We start from the raw sequence: 20,735 nt of genomic DNA on the forward strand, positions 1-20,735 counted from the left end.
AGACTATCGGTTTGGCGTAACTTCTTCAAAAGAAACCAGTTCTGGAGTTTCTCAAAGCTCATTCTACTTGGGGGTCAGGTGGCTTCCTGGGCTGGGTCCTCTCTTGTGTCCACAGTGGATATCTGTAAGGCTGCAGTTTGCTTGTCTTTACATTATTTTGTGCATCACTGCTGGGTGGATTTTCAGGTGCATCAGAATGCTGTTTATAGTGAGCACGTTCTTGTGGCAGCCCTTCAGGGATCTCACCCATGATGTGTACTACTTTGGTACATCCCATCCATCTGTATTGGTCTGGAGGGACGATAAAGAAGGAGAAATTAGGTTCTTACCTACTAAGTTTCTTTCAGTCCCTCCAGACCAGTTCAGAACCTGCTCTGTCTTGTTTTCCCTCAGTTTTCTTTTCGCGAAGAGTCTGTTTTTCTGTGATGTCTTTTCTTGGTGTTTTGGGGGGAGTGTTTTAAGAGCAGCGGCATCTGGTTCATTTGGTTTGGCTGGCTAACTATGGGAACACTTTGTTTTTTTTGTTCTAGTCAATATCCAACAGTGTCTCAATCTGGACAACTATTTTGTCTTCTCCATATGAGTGTGGAGTTGTGTTTGTAGTTCACAGATTTTAATTTCTCAGTTCCTGCCTAGCTATTCGTCAGATTGATTGTAGATGGGACTGCACAGCCCACGTGTACTACTGCCAAAAGTCAATGTGTTCTCAGTCTCCACCTGCTGGCATAGGAGCATAAACCCATTCATTTCTGTGCTGGTTCGGAGGGACTAAAGAAAGAAAAATAGTAGGTAAGATCCTAATTTTTCCTTCTCTTTCTCTCTTTCTAGAATTACAAATCCCGCAATGTAACTGAAGACGTGAAAAGCATTGTGCAGTTTGTCCAACAGCACTGTGCTGTAAAAGGGAAGTCAAAAGCAACAGGCAGGCTTACCCTGAACATGATGGTAGACATTTTTCTTGGTGAGTCTTACAGGGTGGGGTGTTGCTGTTTTTGTACAAATAGAGTATAGAGACATTGGCAAAGTGTGAAAAAGCATCATGGGTAAGCACATTCGATTGGAGGAGGGACACCATGTAGTTTAGATAGAGATGTTCTTTGGCACATATGACTAGGGGTGGGGGGTAGGTATTACATAGCTGCTTCTTTCATTGTATCTGATCTGCAATGTGTGGTACTTCATAGTAAGAACAGCATAGAGTCAAACAGGATAAAAGTGGTATCTTTATGATAGGGGCTACAATGCAAAGGAGGGGTGAATCTGCTCATTTCCCAAGGAACAGCAAATGCCAATATTCTTCAGAATTGACATATAGTTGCCCACAATGAGGCCTCATTCTTATAAAAAGCCCAACGTAGTTACGTTTTGCTAAAAGTCTGCGTCTGGACTGTTGTATCCTTATGCACACAGATGCTCTTAATATCGACAGACTCTTGCATAAGTAACGTACATATCGTCTATTCTAGTGTATGTTTATGAAAGGAATTTTTAAAAATAAAGTAAAATTCTGGGATCTCTCGTGGCACACCAGTTTGAGAGGCAGTGATATATATCATCCTTTTTTTGTATTTACTTTTGCAGAATTATTTGGTTAATTCTGCACTAAGGGGTCCTTTTAGGTGCGCTAGCCATTTTAGTGCATGCTAAAGTGGCTAGCACGCCTTAGTAAAAGGACACCTAAGTCCACTAAGTTGGTATTTTCAAGTCTATATGTTATGTCTATTCTGTAAAAGCTGAAATTTAAACTCCTATGTTCAAGTCTGTATCTCCCACCAAAGTTTATCCTGCTTATACTGTGAATGTACTCTTGTTCCTCGTTCTGGGCTCCTTTGGGAGGACGGGCTAAATAAATGAATAAATAAATAAAATGTATTGTTTATACAGTAATTTCATGGAATAGTATTGTTCCATATATACAGATCATGTTTATTATCAATTGTTTTTACCTAGGTGGTTTACTTCTCTTCTTATATACTATACATGTTTTAGTACTTGTTTAAAAAAAATAAAATCTCTGATGCAGGCAACAGCTGAAATTTGGCCTTATCATGTTTTATTTATTCAAACATACATATCTTTTAAAGATATCTGCTTTGTTTTTTGTTGTGTGTGGTGGAGTTTGCATCTTTGTAGTTTGTTTTTCATGTAAAGTTTTCCATATTTGATAATAGGTATGAATTTTTGGGGCGTGGCTTCGCGGCGTACGGGGATGGTTGGGTGAATGAGTGGCTCCTCAGCGAAAGGCTAATTTTGTTATGATAAGGCAGTCAAAATTTGTGTAAGTCGGGTTGAAAGTGAAAATTTAGTGTGAAAATGGCTTCGGGCAAACATAGTAAAAATAATTCAGCGAGTTTAGGTGCGGGAAGTGTAAAAATATCAAAGATGGATTCGGTCTCCCCGTCAGCGGTCCCGTTGCCTTTGGAAGAAATTGAAAATAAAGATCTGATGAATGAGTTGCAGAAAATTAAGGAAATTGTACTTGACAGCGCTAAAAACATAAAGGAGGTTAAAGAAGAAGTGGAGAGTCTAACTAAAAGAATGCAGGCGGTTGATTTTAAAATTGAACAGTTGGAAAAGCGCACTGAAAAGTCTGAAGCAGATTTGATGGTATATAAAAAAGATCACAAAGAAATAGAGATATTAAGAAAAGATCTGGAGGATCTGTCAAACCGAGAAAGGCGAAATAATTTGCGTTTGATCGGGGTGCCTGAAGGGGTTGAACAGAACGATCCTATAAAATTTGTGATGAACTTTATACCAAAAATCTTACCGTTAGAGTTCTTTCCCGCTAGAAATAGAAAGGGCGCACTGGATCCCGTCAAAAAGATCAAACAGCCAAAAGGATCCCCGTCCCTAATTTTCAAGCTGCTACGATATCAGCAGGTGGCAGAAATTATGAAATTAGCTAAAGATAATAAAGATCTTAAATGCCAGGATTCAAAAATCTTTATAGTTCCAGACTTTGCAAAAGCTACTTCTTATAGAAGAAAGCAGCTTCTGGATTTGAGACCTAAGAGCATTAGGTGCAAGGTATGGCCTGATATACCCAACAATTATGAGGGTAACCTATGAAAACAAAACTTATAATTTTGAGGAGGCAGTTAAATTGAAATAATTCTTGGATCAATATGATTTACCTATGGATTCTTGAAAATTATTTAGGTACTGTACTTCTTGTTATTTGATTTTTGTTTTTGTTTGTTTATTATTATACTGAAAACTTTTAAAGATTTTCCATTGAGGAATTGGAAAACAAGAATAATATCTTTCAGCAAGGATTCAATGCAGTTTACTTTTGAAAAGGGCTCAACATTCTGGCAAGGACATGTGATCAGCTATGAGTGATGTTTGCTGTAATGCTGTGCTGGAAAGACAGTGATATGGAAGAATAAACATATCTTTGGATGATGTTTATATTGCAAAGGGTCAGCGGAAGTTTAAAAAGATGAATAAAAATGGAAGATGGTGAAGAATTTGACAATATGGAGAATGTAGTGAGACATGAGGTGAAGTACTGAGACTGTGAGGATCGCTTGTATGATACGGCTGGATCCTCACTTTGATTTCTATTTCACATCTGACCTTTGCCTAGATTAAAGTTTGGTGCTACATAGGAATTTTAATGGAGTTGTATGGAAGCTGCAGCTTAGATTAAGAAGAACTTGAAGACGGTTTTCAGAAGATTGGATGAATTACTGCATTGGAGATGCTGAAAATAGAATGTTATGACTCACGCTTTGGAAAAGGTTGCTGGATTGCTATATTATATGTATAACATAATTAATGCTTGGAGTCATGTCAAAGTATTGAAGTAGAGTGGTTTATTTATATACCATATTATGAACTTCCATGGTGGTATGAGCCTGAAGTTAATCCATTTCATAGAAAATGGATTAACTTGATTGAGGGAAAAGAGAAAGAAAAAGGAGAATAAATAAATAAAGTATAAGTAGATAAATAAGAAATATAACAATAAGATATTAATCATAGGTTGAAGTTGAAAGAATGTATTAGCTTTGTGTTTATTTTAGGTTATATGGTGATGTTTCTGCATTTCTGGGTATAAATTTTGATCTGTTTCAAGAGTAAGTGTGGAAGGATGTATGGTAGTTTGAGTGGGTGGAAAAGTAAATTATATGAGGGGTAATTTATTAATTGGTGGACCTATATGATAATGAGGGATGATTTAAGTGCATGGTGATTGGAATGTATTGTTTTTAGAATGGATAGGGAATATTCAGAAATATAAATTTTGTGGGTTGAAGTATTCTTATGTTTAATGGAGATCTAAGTTATGAGTTTAAGTAGAAGGAGAATACTCTTTGTTATATGTGATTTATAGCAAATATCTCTTTATGTTATTCAGAGGAAAGAAAAAAAAAGAAGAGGAAAAATACTGATTGGGAACAGAATTTAAGTGATTTATGGTTAATTAAATGACTTACATTGTAATATTTAGGATGATGATTATATTTATGAGAGTTATTATGAGTTTGGCCTGGGGGGAGTTTTTCATTTACTTGAGCTAAGTATGTGCGTTTCGAAGTTGGCATTGTTAGATTGGGGGGGAGGGGTGGGAATGGGTTGGGGATGTATTGGGAGGGTATTTGGGAGTGGGTTGGGGATTAAATTAGAATTTCAGTGTGGGGGAAATGATTATTTAATAATTATTCTGCAGCGGTATGTATTTATTATGTTTTATTTTGTTTAATGGATTTAAAAATTTTTTCTTTAAATGTTAATGGCCTTAATCATCTGATAAAAAGAAAGAAGACGTTATTATATTTAAAACAGCAGAATGTGGATGTCTGTTTTATACAGGAGACTCACCTTACTGGGGATGAATCAAAGAAACTAATTGGTAATTGGGTGAAGGACTGCTTTTTTGCTCCTGCGGTAGGGAAGAAAGCTGGTGTAGCTATTTTGATTAATAAAAAATGTACTGCAGTGTTTAACATGGTGGCTGCAGATCAATTAGGAAGATGGATACATGTGAACATGGGCAGTACTACTGTGGCACTTTTTAATGTGTATGCCCCTAATTCGAATCAAATTGAATTTTTTAAAACTTTGCAACAAATAGTTCTACCACTGGCTGCTAGTAATTTGATGGTGGCAGGGGATTTCAATGCTGTTATGGATCCTTTATTAGATAAAAAACCTAGTAAAATTTTAAAATCATTAGAGTTGGATAATTTTGCAAATTCCTGTAATTTAAAAGATATCTGGCGCATTCTTCATTTTAATGATCGAGAATTTTCATTTTGTTCACATATTTATAAATCTTTTTCTAGAATTGACTGTTTTGGTTTCTGATAAGTTAGTACAAAATGTTACTTAAGCTACTATAGATCCAATAATTTTATCAGATCATGGTGGTGTGTGGATAAGTTTAAATTTTGCTGATCAAGATAATGATAGGCCTGTTTGGAGGTTTGATAATGCACTGCTTGCATACCCAAAATTTTGTGAAGATTTTCAGATAAAGATTAATTAATATTTTCAAATTAACAATACGGAAGAAGTCTCGATAGAAATCTTATGGGATGCTTTTAAGGCAACTATGAGAGGACAATTATCATTTTCAGCTTATTCTAAAAAACAATTAAAAAAGCAATTTTTTAAGTTAGAGCAAGAGATTAAGCTTTTAGAGGCAAAATTGATTGGAAAATGGGAAAATTCTACGTTGCAAGCTCTTTTAAAAGTTAAGTGCAAATATAATGAGATTTCTTGTAAATTGGTTAGGAAAGATATTCTTTGTCAGCAAGCTTTGTATTATGGTAATTCAAATAAGGTGGGAAGATTATTGGCTAATTATCTTAAAGTAAAAAAAAGGAGAACGAAAATAACTGCAATTAAAGATGAAAAAGGAGATTCTCATTCTCAAATTGGACCTATATTAAAACAATTTTTTAATTTTTATAAAGACCTGTATTCTTCTGAGTCTTATTTAGATTAAGAATTGAATGGTGTAGAGTTTTTAAATTTTATTGAAGGACCGAAGGTTCCGGATCATATAAAAAGAAATTTGGAAGAACCGATATCATTAAAAGAATTGCAAACAGCATTGAAGTCTCTTAGAGTAGGGACTGCTCCAGGTGATGATGGTTTTATGGTAGAGTTTTATAAAGCATTTCAAACTACCCTATTACCTTATTTATTAAATTTATATCAGAATCAACTAAATAAAGGTTGTATTTCAGGCACTATGACAGAGTCGTTAACCATTGTTTTGCCAAAGCCAAATAAAGATCCCATGCTGGTTTCAAATTACAGGCCTATTTCTTTGATTAATGTTGATGGTAAGTTATTAGCCAAACTTTTGGCCATGCACTTGGCAAAGGCTCTTCCTTAGATAGTTGGTATGCACCAGACAGGGTTTGTTGCTCAGAGTCACTCTTTCAATAATACTAGATTGGCTTTCCAGATGTTATACCTAACAAAAGAAATAGGAGATCCAGCTTTCTCTGCATCTCTGGATGCAGAGAAGGCTTTTGATCAGGTGGAATGGACATTTATGTATCAGGCCATGGAATGGTTTGGTATTGGTTCGGGATTTATACAAATGATTAAAACCTTGTATAGCTCTCGTGTTGCTAGATTATATATTAATAATAATTTCTCTGATTGTTTTAAATTGCAAAGGGGGGTTAGACAAGGTTGTCCTCTATCTCCTTTGCTTTTTTATATAGTGCTTGAACCCTTATTATTAGCTATTCAACAAGTGAAGGAGATACAGAGTATTCCACGTTCTGGAAAGGAGTATAAAGTATCTGCTTATGCGGATGATATACTGCTTCATTTGAGAAATCCTGAAACAACCATTCCATGTTTACTTGAATTGATTGAGAAATTTGGAAAATTCTCAGGATATAAAATAAATTGGTCCAAATCAGAAGTTCTTCCTCTAAATGTGCATTGTACAAGAGGACTATTTGATTCATTCCCTTTTATATGGAAAGAAGAAGGAATAAAATATTTAGGTATATGGTTAAAAAATACACTTGATGAGACAGTGAAAGTGAATGAAAAATTTTTATTGCAAAAAGTAACAGAGTTATGTGAGCAATGGAATCCTTTACATTTGTCGTGATGGGGAAGAGTCCAAACTGTCAAAATGATAATTTTGCCTGTTTGTTACCAAATGGGAATGATTCCAGTTTTTTTCCAGGGGTCTTTTTATAAAAAGTTGAACAGTATTATTACTAAATTTATTTGGCTGGGTAAAATTGCAAGAATTGCCTTAGTGACTTTACAAAAACCAATTGAGGAGGGAGGGGTAAATTTTCCAAACTTCTATAGGTACCATCAATCCTATATCTTGCGCCAAGGTATGTATTGGGTCCTCCCAGAACTCATGGAGAAGTTTCCGGACTGGTTATAGTTGGAATGGCAGCTCATGTTTCCTATTAGGCTTACTCAGTATTAAAATGCCTAGGATACGGAAAAGTAATAGGATAATACTGGACACATGGAAAACTTTAAAATATATTAATAATTCAAAAATCGACTTATCAAAATATATGGCTAAACTCCAAGATCTAAATAGGCGGTTTTAAGATTGTCTGGAAGGATTGAATTGAAGCAGGAATACGTACGTTAAATGATGTTATATCTAATGGTAAGCTGCTGGAATTTTCACAGTTGCAACATAAATTTGGTCTTGATAAAAAACAAAGTTATAAGTGGTTGCAATTGAAGCAGGCCATTCAGGCAGGGTTCCCTGAATGGAAATTGCTTAATAATCAATTTAGCTTTTAGGCAGATTTTCTGGGTCACCAGGCCACACAGTGGTATAAAGTATTATCTGGCTATTTGAATAAGAAACCAAAGAGTGGACTTAGAGAAATTTGGAGCATTGAGATTAAGCTTCAAATTAATGCATCTCAATGGCCACGCATTTGGTCTTGGAGAATGAGATGTACAATGTCTGCGTCTATGAGGCAAACATGATTTTTCCTGTTGCATAGAGCATTCTGGACCCCTGTTCGTTTACAAAAATTGGATTGCTCTAAGTCTAATAGGTGTTGGCATTGTCATCTTGAGGCTGGAACTTTAGATCATTTATTATTTTATTGTCCTTTTATTAATGCTTTTTGGAAATTGATCTGGGATCAAATAAATTGTATGCTTGAAAATCCTGTAGCTTTGTCATATGATACCATCTTATTTGGCATGTCTATGAGGGCTAAATCTCAAATATCCTCTAACAATAATAAACTTTTAATGATTTTAACAGGAGTTGCCATTCAACAAATAACTTATAACTGGAAAGATTGTACAAGATTAAATTATTGTTTTTGGTGGAATTTGGTGTGCCATGTGTATAAAATGGAAAGAATATTAGCTGTTAAAAAGGATGTTTTCATAAATTTAAGGATGTATGGGGCCCATTAATAAATTATTATAATGAATAATCAGTATTTTTCCCCTATTAATATATATGTTATAGGGAGGGAGGGTGGGTTTTAGTTTTCTTATTGTTAAGTGAAAAGAATGATGTAGTTATTATATTATGGGATATTTATTTATAAAGTTTGTTTTATGTGAGGTGGGAAGGATTAAACTCTTGTGTGAGAATTGTAGAATTTCAAGATGAATTCTATACTATTTGAATGATTTTCTGTACACTTGTAAAATTTAAAATGAATAAAGATTTTTTAAAATAAAAATAGCTATGAATTTTTCATAAACATAGCGTATCTTTATTAGGATCAATATTGTGTGACCATTATGTCTCTGTGCAGGAAGTAAAGGTGCAAAGGTTCAAACTGGTATATATGGGAAGGGAACTGCCTACTCTCGGCACAACGCTGAGAGATTATTTCGGAAGCTCGTACTGGATCGAATCTTGGATGAAGAACTATATATCACTGCTAATGACCAAGCTGTGGCATATGTATCTCTAGGAGAGAAGGCACAAGCAGTTTTACATGGATATTTACAGGTATTAAACACAATAGTAATAAAATACTGAAGAGTTTTTGTATATGTGGACTAGTGTTGCCCGATTCAGGAAAAAAATTTTGATTCGATTCAGCCTATTGAATCGATGATTCGATTCAATTTTCCTGCCCAATTGGGTGTTTTTTCAAACATCCTGGTGGGTTTATTTTATAGCCTCTTCACCCCCTTTGCCTTCTCCTAACCACACTGGCGCTGTGGTGTAAACAAACAAAAAAGACTTTTCCTCTCTCTGTTAAATCCTAGCTCACATTTACGGTCTAACACCAGCTCTGGCAGGATACACGTTTCAAATCTGACATTGTAATCACAAAACAGAAAATAAAATGATTTTTTCTGCCTTTTGTTGTCTGGTCATTATTCAAATCTTGTTGGTCCCAGGCTCTGGTTGTTTTCTGATAACTTGATTACCAGGGTCTCCTCCTTTCTTTTTTCTCTGTGCTAACCATCCATCTTCTCTCTCTGTCCTCCCCTTCCATTTCCCTTCCCTCCCCCAGATGTCTGGCATCTTTCCTTTTTTTCGTCTCCATCCACAGATCCACCTTTTCTCAACTACCCTTTCATCCAGCATCTCTCCCTCTTTCCCCACCACCCCAGATCCACCATCTCTCCCTTTCTTTTCCCAACTACCCTCCTATCCAGTATCTCTATCCCCCCCTCCACACCATCCCTTGTGTCCAACTTCTCTCCCTTTCTGTTCCTTTCCTCTCTAAATCCCATTGTCCATCCTTTCCTCTGTTTTTAGACCCATTATTTCTTTCCCCCCAAAGTCTGGCGTATGCACGTCTCTTTGAACCCCCCTTCCCTCTGTGTACTTCTACACCAGGGCCCCCCCCAGAAAAAGCCTTGCACCCCACCCCTGAAGGCCTGTACTACCCCCTCCGGAGGCTTGCACTCCACCCCTGAAGGCTGTACCACCTCCCTAAAGGCCTCCCTGTCCCCCATGAAGTCCTGTACCTCCCCCAGAAGGCCTGCGTGCTCCCCCTGGCCTCCCACGCACTATTTACCTACTAGCAGCAGCCTGCAGAAAAGATTGCTGGGGCCAGCGATCTCTGCGAGCTGCTATAGGTCTTTGTAGCTGTTTCCTCGGCCGCGATCCTGCCTCTGACGTCAGAGGAAGGGTGGGACTGTGGCAGAGGAAACAGCTCTGAAGACCTATGGCCCCAGCGATCTTCCCTGCAGGCTGCTGCTAGTAGGTAAATGGTGTGCGGGAGGCCAGGGGGGAAGCCAGACACCAGCACTTCCCGACTGACCCTCCCCCCTCACCCTCTAAAGCAGGTGTGGCAGCGGCTGGCCAGCAAGAAGCTGCGCTGCCACTTCTGCTTTAGGGGACGAGGGGGGGGAGGGTCAGTTACCGAATCGGGAGGCCAATTTTTTTTTTTTTTTTAATCAATTAGAATCGTGAATCGGGCAGCACTAATGTGAACATAAGTCAACAACCAAGTTGTAGTTGATAGCATTTTTATTCTGTAGCAAAGACATAGGATTCTGTACCATAGCTGTTGCTTCCCATTAGTCTTGAATTTGCAGAAGGGTGTCACTTATAAAGTCCGAACTCCAACCCTTCTGCAGTGAAGAACAACAACTCCCTCTTGAGTTTTCCTTCTGCAGGCAAACTCAGAAACATAGGAACATGATGGCAGGCAAAGGCCAAATGGCCCATCCAGTCTGCCCATCCACAGTAATCATTATCTCTTCCTCTCTGAGAGATCTCACATGCCTATCTCATGCTTTCTTGAATTCAAACACAGTCTCTGTCTCCACCACCTCTTCTGGGAGATGGTTTCACGCATCTACCACCCGTTCTGTAAAAAAGTATTTCCTTAGATTACTCCTGAGCCTATCAGCTCTTAACTTCATCCTATGCCCTCTCATTCCAGAACTTCCTTCAAAATGAAAGAGATTCGACATGCATATTTTTGCCACATAGGTATTTAAATGTATGTCATAACTCCCATCTTCCACCTTTCCTTCAAAGTATACATTTTATTTAAAAAATTTCTTAACCGCTTATACTTAGGCAGTTTACAAAAATAAAATTATAAAGTGCAGGCACATACAATAAGTCTATACAGGCAAATGACAAAACATTAATTACTTTCAGAGAACAGTTGCATAAAGTAATCAGTTAAATATCATTGGTGATATCTTCATAGACCTCTCTAAGCAATCAATTAAATGCTTTCATAAATAAGGTGGTTTTTAATGTCTTCTTAAATTTTTGGAGATTCAAAAGGGGCTGCCAGTGGTCCACTTAAATCAGTGGTCTCAAACTCAAACCCTTTGAATGGAATGATTGACTGAGCGAGGGAGCCGGCCAGACACGCTGCTGTCCAGAAGGAAGGGAAGGGGGAAGAGAAATGCTGGTATGGATGGCGCGAGGAGCCGCCGCTGGCCACAGCTTTAACTGGAACAATCAACTGCAGCAAGGGAGCAGTTGATCATCGCATCCAGACAGCAGCCCGCAAAATAGCACCTGGAGAGCCGGATGCAGCCCACGGGCTGCATGTTTGAGACCGCTGACTTAAATTGTTCTATAAAGTTACCCATGCTAAGGAAATAGCAGATTTTCTTATACTTTCATAATGTACTTTCAAAAAATCTGTTAATGACAGTTTTATTATCCCTTCAGACTTTGTTTCTAAGTGGTCAATAGAGTATCATATTAAGGGCTCCTTTTACTAAGGTGCGTTAGCGTTTTTAGCGCGTGCTGAAGATTAGCACGCGCTAACCCCCACGCTACGCAGAAAATACTAACGCCAGCTCTATGGAAGCGTTAGTGTGTAGCGCACGCTAAAACCACTAGTACAGCTTAGTAAAAGGAGCCCTAAGTCTTTGTCTGTCCCTATATGCCTTGTGACAAAGACCACACATCATTTTAGTAGCCTTCCTCTGGACTGACACCATTCTTTTTATATCTTTTTGAAGGTGCGGCCTCCAGAATTGTACACAGTATTCTAAATGAGGTCTCACCAAAGTCTTATACAGAGGCATCAATACCTCCTTTTTCCTACTGGCCATACCTCTCCCTATGCAACTTAGCATCCTTCTAGCTTTCGCCGTCACCTTTTCAACCTGTTTGGCCACCTTTAGATCATTACATACAATTACACCAAAGTCCCGCTCTTCTGTCATGCACATAGGTTCTTCACCCCCTAAACTGTACCGTTTCCTTGGGTTTTTGCAGCCCAAATGCATGACCTTGCATTTCTTAGCATTAAATTTTAACTGCCAAATTTCAGACCATTCTTCAAGCTTTTACAGGTCTTTCTTCACATTATTTACACCATCCAACATGTCTACTCTATTGCAGATTTTGATATCATCCGCAGAGTCAAATCTTACCCGACAACCCTTTAGCAATATCAATGAAAAATACACCAAGTGGAAAATCGCATCCATTTCTGCTGGTAACACGGCTGCGTAGATGGTTTTTCATGAAGCTTCTAAAATATGTCTGACAGGATGAGAAAGATAAAACTCAGTCCATATCAAACCGAGAGGTACCAGGCTGTCAGGTGTAAAATCTATAAATTGAGAAGCAGAAGAGATCTATGACTGCATTAGAAGAGATGGAAAAGTCTGAAGAAGCATTGGTTCCTTGATACCGAGCCAAGGTAGAAGGAAAAACCAAGGATGCCTGGATTTCTGAGGGCCAACAGAATCACAGTGGCCAATTCATGTTTGAGCTTGACAAGCATCTCGAAGATGAGAGGGATTGGAGGAAATGCATAAAGATACTTGTGCGACCAGTCTAGAAGAACCTCCGACCGCCCCCCCAGCCGACCCGCGACCCCCCTGGCCGACCCCCACAACACCCCCACCCCCCTTCCCCGTACCTTTGGAAGTTGGCCGGACAGACGGGAGCCAAACCCGCCTGTCCGGCAGGCAGCCAACGACGGAATGAGGCCGGTATTATCGTGGACGACAAGATTTCATTTCATGAAAACATAGGGAATACAGTTAAATCATGTATGATACATTCTATATCCAAGTTCCTTACGCCTAAGTCCATCAACATATTGATTCACTCGTTGATCATTTCCAAAATCGATTACTGCAATTCCCTTTTTTTTAACATACCACAAAAAGAAAAAAGGAGATTACAAATTATCCAAAATACCGCAATCAAACTAATTTACAATGCAAAAAAATTTGACCACGTCACCCCTCTGCTGATAGACTCTCATTGGCTTCCTATTATCCATCGAATTTCGTTCAAAATATTACTGCTAGTTTTCAAATCTATGACCTATAATGAACCCCAGTTCATTACTAGAATGCTCATTCCATACAACGTTTCATGGACCCTCCGATCAGCTTCAAACAATCTATTAACAGTTCCATCCCTGAAAATAATTGGAACCAGAAGACAAGACATATTTTCAATTATTGCCCCTCTTTTGTGGAACTCTATGCCCCAGTACATAAGAAAGTCTAAGATTTAAACTAGCCACCAAATGATACATTTAGATAGAAAGTATTGAGAAAACTACACTCAAGTTCCTCAGTTTGCCACACTTTTTTTATCAAGCACTAATAAAACTTGAAACTTCGAAATCAATTTTGCCAAATCGAACCTTCATCTTGCCCGTCTTCAGTTCATCGGGACTATTCTAGATACTACTCTCATGAGGGCATTTCTACCTCCTGATCGCCTGACCACTCTACTTCACCTCTGCCAGCAGATGTTTCATCTCCAAACAATCTCTGCAAGGCGCATGATGGTTCTCCTAGGCCAGGGTAGGCAATTCCGGTCCTCGAGAGCCAGAGCCAGGTCAGGTTTTCAGGATATCCACAATGTATATGTATGAGATGCAAATCTATTTCATGCATATTTATTGTGGCTATCCTGAAAACCTGACCTGGCTCTGGCTTTTGAGGACCAGAATTGCCTACCCCTGTCCTAGGCCATATGGCCTCCACAGTTCCTGTGACACCACTAGTAAGATTACATTTTCACACCCCTCAGTGGGCCCTCGCTTCTCAGTGGTCTCAAGCGACAGATCAGCTATCGCAGCATATCTCTGTAACATCATCTCTTCAACAGTCACTTCATTGGTGGATGAACTCTTCCAATCTTTTGAGAGGTCTACTTTTCCACTTACCTCCTCATCACCAGATGCTCACAATGGATGCAAAACCGTACGCCTGGGGAGCGCATATGACCAGCTTTCAAACCCAGGGTCATCGGACCATCAGGGAGCGCAAATTTCACATCAATTTGCTCGAGCTCAGAGCGATGTATTATGCGCTCAAAGCTGTCACACGAACAATCAAGTAGCAATGTACTACATAAACAGGGAGGCACGGGGGCTTTTCTACTTTATCAGGAGGCTCAAAAGATCTGGTTTTGGTCAACAGCCTGCAACATTTTCCTGAAGGCAGTCTACATTCAAGGAGAGCAGAATTACTTGACAGACAACCTCGGCAGAATCCTTCAGCCTCATGAATGAACAACTCTTCATCCCATCTTTGCGCAGTGGAGCACTTCACAGGTGAACTTGTTTGCAACTCCACAAGTTGCCCCAGTTCTGGTCTGACCCAGCAGTGGCAATTCTTATGTTCTTACCTCACCGGCTGGAGGCCGATGCGTTTCTGCTACATTGGACGCAAATATTCCTATATGCCTTTCCTCCCACTCCTCTCATCTTAAACTCTTTTCAAACTGAAGCAGGAGTCAGGCATCATGATTCTCATAGCTCCTCAGTGGCCCAGGCAGCATTGGTTCTCCCTTCTTCAACTCAGCACCAGGGTACCCATACCTCTTCCAGTTTTTCCTACTCTGCTTACACAGAATCAAGGATCTCTTCTGCAACCCAACCTACAGTCGTTACACCTGACAGCTTGGTATCATGCCACAGCCCACAAGGTCCGATCTATGGCAGCTTCTGTAGCTTTCTTTAGATCTACTCCTGTTGAGGAAATCTTTAAGGCTGCCACTTGGTCCTCGGTTCATACACTCACCTCACATTACTGTCTGGAATCTTTTTCCAGACAGGATGGGCGCTTCAGCCAGTCAGCATTACAAAATTTATTTTCTTGAAGGCCAGCTCTTCCACCATCCCATTGTGGTTAGCTTGGAGGTCACCCATGTGTGAGAATATGCTGCTTGTCCTGGGATAAAGCAGTTACTTACTGTAACGGGTGTTATCCAGGGACAGCAGGAAGATATTCTCACATCCCACTCACCTCCCCTGATTGGCTTCTTAGCTGGCTTATTTGAACAGAGGTACCATGCGCCTACGTTGGGTGGGAAGGCACTCACGCATGCGCAGTGCGGGCTATCGTGAACTTTCTAAAGAGTTGAAGTGGCGATGCACTTTTAAAGTGTCCATACTAGGGCTCCGTTGGTGACGTCGCCCATGTGTGAGAATATCTGCCTGCTGTCCCTGGATAACACCCGTTACGATAAGTAACTGTGCTATCCTTACTTTGCTCCAGTGAAATTCATTTAAAAGGTTTCAGAGCCAAAAAATAATTCTTGAGATATATAAGAACTGAAAAATGGTCATGTACATTAATGAAATGTAATGCAAAAAATATGTAGTCATTCATTTGGAAATACAGAAGGATTTTTAATAGAAAGCAGGTTTCAGAAGAAGAGGTATAAGAGTAAAGAGGATAGACGCAGGAGGAGCCTAAGGAAATATTTTCCACAAAACTAGTGGCAGTTAATTGCAGATGTTGTTCAGAAGGCCAGTTAAAAGTACCCTTAATGGTAGAGAAATATATAGCTAGAGATTGAAGTAGATCTGCAGCATTACAAAGGAAGAATGGACAGATAAAACAGGTCCCTCAAATTTTCACACTGCCAATTTGTTTGGATGGGGATAGTGGATACAACATGCTGCTATAGCTGCACTTTTTGCAGACATGTTACCTATTTGCAGGTGGAATTTCAGGACGTGGAGAACATCAGTAGCATCAGAAAGCAGTCTTCTGGGAGCAGCCATGTGTCTCAAAGGCAGAAGATGGTGAAGAAGTGCCTGGAGGAGCTTACAGAACTTTGCAAGCGGCTTGGCAAAATTTTTGGTGTCCATTACTTCAATATTTTTAATACTGCCACTATAAAAAGAATTGCAGGTAATTTCATTTATTTTTGTGAATGTATATGTGAATTATATTGAATTTCCTGCCTTTAAGGTATACTGTAGGCCTGGGGTGGGACACCATGGTCCAGGAGATAGATAGATAGATAGATCAGATTATTTTTAAAGCAGTTTCCTAATTCCCCCAGATGCTCTTTCTTTATCTACAGAGACCCTGTCACCTGATCCAGAGGTTTTACTTGGAATTGATGGGGTAACTGAAGACAAACTGGAAAAATATGGTGCCGAATTAATTGATGTGCTGCAGAAATACTCCGAGTGGACTCTCCCAGGTATGGCAGCTATTCCTTTGCAAAGCAAAGCAAACTATGGAATCTGATGTTGCTCATGTCGACTTTATTAATAAAAAAATTCACAGACTAAAAACAGTGAAGTACATCCACAATTATTGGTCAATGGAGAGAACCTAACACGGTCCATGTTTCAACCAAAATGATCTTCCTCAGGGGTCTCGAGTGGTGGTCTCTATGATTTTTGTGGATGTAACTGTCCACGCCCTTGTTCCGCACATGCAAAAGTTATGCTACTGCATATAAAACAGAACTCGGACTAACAGTACAGAGTTTTACAAAGATATTTAAATAAAGAGTAGTAAAATACTAAAACTCTGAACTGTTAGTCCCAGTGCAGTAGCATAACTTTTGCATGTGTGGAACAAGGGTGTAGACTGCTATATCCACAAAAATCATAGAGACCACCACTCGGGACCCCCGAGGAAGACCTTTTTGGTCAATACACGGACCATGTTGGGTTCTCTCCATTGACTAATAATTGTGGAAGTACTTCACATCGGATTCCACAGTTTGTTTTGCTTTGGATTTCTACTTTCCTGTGGACTCAAGTGGTCTGTCTTTTTTTTTTTTTTTGTGGCTTACTGAGCTATTCCTTTGTGTCAACGCACACAACTGCAGGCACCCTGCAATAGCCCATCATTTTTAGCCATGGAATTCTAGGGGATCACTATTCAGTCTGCGGCAGTCAGCATTTTTTGATGATGGGTATTTATAGGCCACCAAATTCCCAAACAAGGTTTAAGGCAGGTTTACATATCAAGAAACTGAATCATTAATCAGGAAATTGAACAAAATTAAACTATCATATACCAAAAGATCATAAAATCAAAAAACAATTACATATAAGATTCATAATAAAAATTTAGAAAATAATGTTTCAATATCTTGCAAAACTGAAAATAATTTGAACACATTGAATATTCACCGGCTATGTATTCCAACTTTTGACCAGCTGATATTTAAAAGACTTTTCATCCAGAGATAACTTCTTTACCCCCTAAGAACAGAATATTGCAAAGCAATATAATTTCAAGCATGCTTATGAATTCCTAACAATTGCATTGGATCAGCTGAGCCAATGCCCTCCAAAATCTTAAAAGCTAAATGATAGTTTAAAAGCTATTCATGCTCTAACAGGAAGCTAATGAAGATCAACTTGCAGAGAGGTCACATGATTAAACTTTGACTTATAAAAGATCATTCTAGCAACTGTATTTTGAATAAGTTGAATCCTAGTAAGCTGTATTTGGGCAATACCCACATATAACGAATTGGAATAGACATAATTAGGAAATGCACCAGAATCTTAAAATGACTAGTAAAGAAATAATTGCATATTAATCGCAATTGTTTCATTTAAAAAAATGTTTTCTGAATAAGATATTCCAAACAAACGAAACTGGAAACACAATGTTAGAAACATGATGGCAGATAAAGACCAAATGGCCCATCTAGTCTGCCCATCCACAGTAACCATTATCTCTTTCTCTCTCCAAGAGATCCCATGTGCCTATCCCAGGCCCTTTTGAATTCAGACACAGTTTTTATCTCCATCACCTCTTCTGGGAGACTGTTCTATGCATTTACCACCCTTTCTGTAAAAAAGTATTTCCTTAGATTACTCCGGAGTCTGTCACCTCTTAACTTCATCCTATGCCCTCTCATTGCAGAGTTTCCTTTCAAATGAAATAGACTTGACTCATGCGCATTTACATCATGTAGGTATTTAAATGTCTCTCAAGAATCCAAATCGCAATAACAAAATATAAATACAATAAGCAAAAAATTGTTATTAGCCTAGTGTTGGAGATACCCCATGAAAGTATATTTATAATAGGTGGAGAAAAAGCCTCAACTTATCAACGATGTATGGACGGCAACCCAATGAGTTCTTAAGCCAGTCCTGCTCTGTATCATAGGCAAAAAACTCCACACGTTTCAAAATGTAACTTTTCAAAACGGGACCAAAGCCACCACTGTACACAAGGAGCCAGAAAAAGAACAAAACAGTTCACTTATCTTCTGACGATGGCAACAACAGCAGCGAGTAGATCTTCCTGCTATAGCACTTCTCAAGCTGAAAAAAGACAAGGAACTGGATGTCACATAAGAACATAAGAAGTGCCATCTCCGGAACAGACCCTAGGTCCATCAAGTCCGGAGATCCGCACACGCGGAGGCCCCGTCAGGTGTACCCTGGCATAGTATTAGTCCCCATATCACTCTTAAGCTTCTCATAAGAGATGCGCATCTAGCTTACCCTTACCTATGTCACTCATAAGGAGGTGTACATCTAACTTACCCTTAAACCCTAGAACGGAGGATTCTGCAATTACCTCTTCTGGGAGAACATTCCAGGTTTCCACCACTCATTGCGTGAAGCAGAACTTCCTGATATTTGTCCTGAACCTGTCCCCCCTTTAGCTTTAGTCCATGTCCTCTTGTCCTTGTCACATTGGATATTGTAAATAGTTTTTTATCCTGCTCTATTTGGTCGAATCCTTTCAGAATTTGAAAGTCGAACAACAGCTGCATCACGGCAATCACATTCTCTCCTGCTCCGTCCACACACGGCTTGTCTTTTTTCAGCGTGAGAAGTGCTATAGCAGGAAGATCTACTCGCTGTTGTTGTTGCCATCGTCAGAAGATAAGTGAACTGTTTTGTTCTTTTTCTGGCTCCCTGTGTACAGTGGTGGCTTTGGTCCCGTTTTGAAAAGTTACATTTTGAAATGTGTGGAGTTTTTTGCCTATGATACAGAGCAGGACTGGCTTAAGAACTCTTTGGGTTGCCGTCCGTACATTGTTGATAAGTTGAGGCTTTTTCTCCACCTATTATAAATGTACTTTCATGGGGTATCTCCACCACTAGGCTAATAACAATTTTTTGCTGATTGTATTTAAATGTCTCTATCATATCTCCCCTCTCCCGCCTTTCCTCCAAAGTATACAGATTGAGATCTTTAAGTCTGTCCCCATAGGCTTTATCACAAAGACCATACACCATTTTAGTAGCCTTCCTGTAGATCGACTATCCTTTTTAAATCTTTTTGAAGGTGCGGTCTTCACAATATTCTAAATGCAGTCTCACCAGATTCTTATGCAGGGGCATCAATACCTCCTTTTTCCTACTGGCCATACCTCTCCCTATGCAACCTAGCATCCTTGTAGCTTTCGCCATCACCTTTTCAATCTGTTTGGCCATCTTAAGATCATCACATACAATCACACCCAAGTCCCGCTCTTCCGTAGTGCACATAAGTTTTTACCCCCTAAATTGTACCGTTCCCTCGGGTTTTTGCAGCCCAAATTCATGACCTGGTAGGGCAACATTGTTGAATCTCAGGTTTGGAGCTGAGAATGTCTCTGGCCCCATGTTCACAGCAGAGAACATTGACCAAAGTCCATATTTGTTTTCAACACTCTGGCACCAAGTCCTTAGCTGTAGTAACAAATCCAGGTTACCTTGCAGTAAAATCCATGTTGTTAGGTGAACCTCAGGACCCAAATGCATAAAAAACATTTGAAGAGGTTGTGAACAAAGTGTTTTTGCTTTTCAGTTGATGAGGACTCTCAGAAATCCACAGTCTCATCATGTGGAAGCACTGGAGGAGCAGTTAGACAGGATAATGATCAGAAGCAAGATTGTGAGCAAAATAAGACCTCCAGTTATTTCAGGACTAAAGCCAACAGGGGAACCAAGAGAAAAAATGCAGCATTCTTCAGAAAGTCCACAAAGAGGAGAACTGCTTCTGAAAACCAACAGTCTGCTTCACGGAGGTATTTTCTGTCTTTTGGGGTTTCTTGGTTGATTTAACTGATGCAACATGAATGGTAGTAATTTCTTTAAACATTCTATTTTTTGATTTTCAAACCAAGGCAATGTAATATGACACACTGTATCCACAACCTATCTACTGAGCTTACTCCACCCCAGCCTGCCCAGTTCCCTACCAGTTCTACAAGGATTCTTCCACTATACTCATGCCTGTTTTTACAGGTGATGTACTTTTAGTGTGATGTTTGCGATTAAATTGAGCCCTTTCTGCACTGAATGCAGACATCCCTGTATCTATCAAAGCTGACTGTCACTGCTGATGACGACTCCTTGCATAAGACCCCATCAGCAAAGCTAGTCTACACCCATATGGAGCATAAAAATCACATTCACCCAACAAACTTTGCATCATGAACCACAAAGAAACTAATATGGTAAGTGACAGGGAAAACAAAACGATTATGAACACACACCTGCTTGTGTCTTAGTAAACAGATAAAATATGAAAGTGAAAAAGAACTGCATTAAAAACTGTCATACTCGGCATTTGTTTTAAACGCTGCCTGTAGATTTTAAATTATTAACATATTT

At 39.1% G+C, this 20,735-nt stretch overlaps 1 protein-coding gene across 4 annotated transcripts in view; it reads left to right on the forward strand.

Moving 5' to 3' along the window:
* BLM (BLM RecQ like helicase) overlaps nt 1-20,735 on the forward strand; it is a 99,438-nt gene that overhangs the window by 69,990 nt on the left and 8,713 nt on the right. For all 4 annotated transcript variants that reach the window (XM_033920355.1, XM_033920359.1, XM_033920356.1 and 1 more), the window contains 5 exons: nt 829-961; nt 8,748-8,947; nt 15,858-16,050; nt 16,226-16,348; nt 19,927-20,146. In XM_033920355.1, the coding sequence (XP_033776246.1) occupies nt 829-961; nt 8,748-8,947; nt 15,858-16,050; nt 16,226-16,348; nt 19,927-20,146 (869 nt within the window). The remainder of the gene's footprint in view (nt 1-828; nt 962-8,747; nt 8,948-15,857; nt 16,051-16,225; nt 16,349-19,926; nt 20,147-20,735) is intronic.

The sequence above is a fragment of the Geotrypetes seraphini genome, chromosome 14, assembly GCF_902459505.1.
Source record: "Geotrypetes seraphini chromosome 14, aGeoSer1.1, whole genome shotgun sequence".
Taxonomy (NCBI): Eukaryota; Metazoa; Chordata; class Amphibia; order Gymnophiona; family Dermophiidae; genus Geotrypetes; species Geotrypetes seraphini.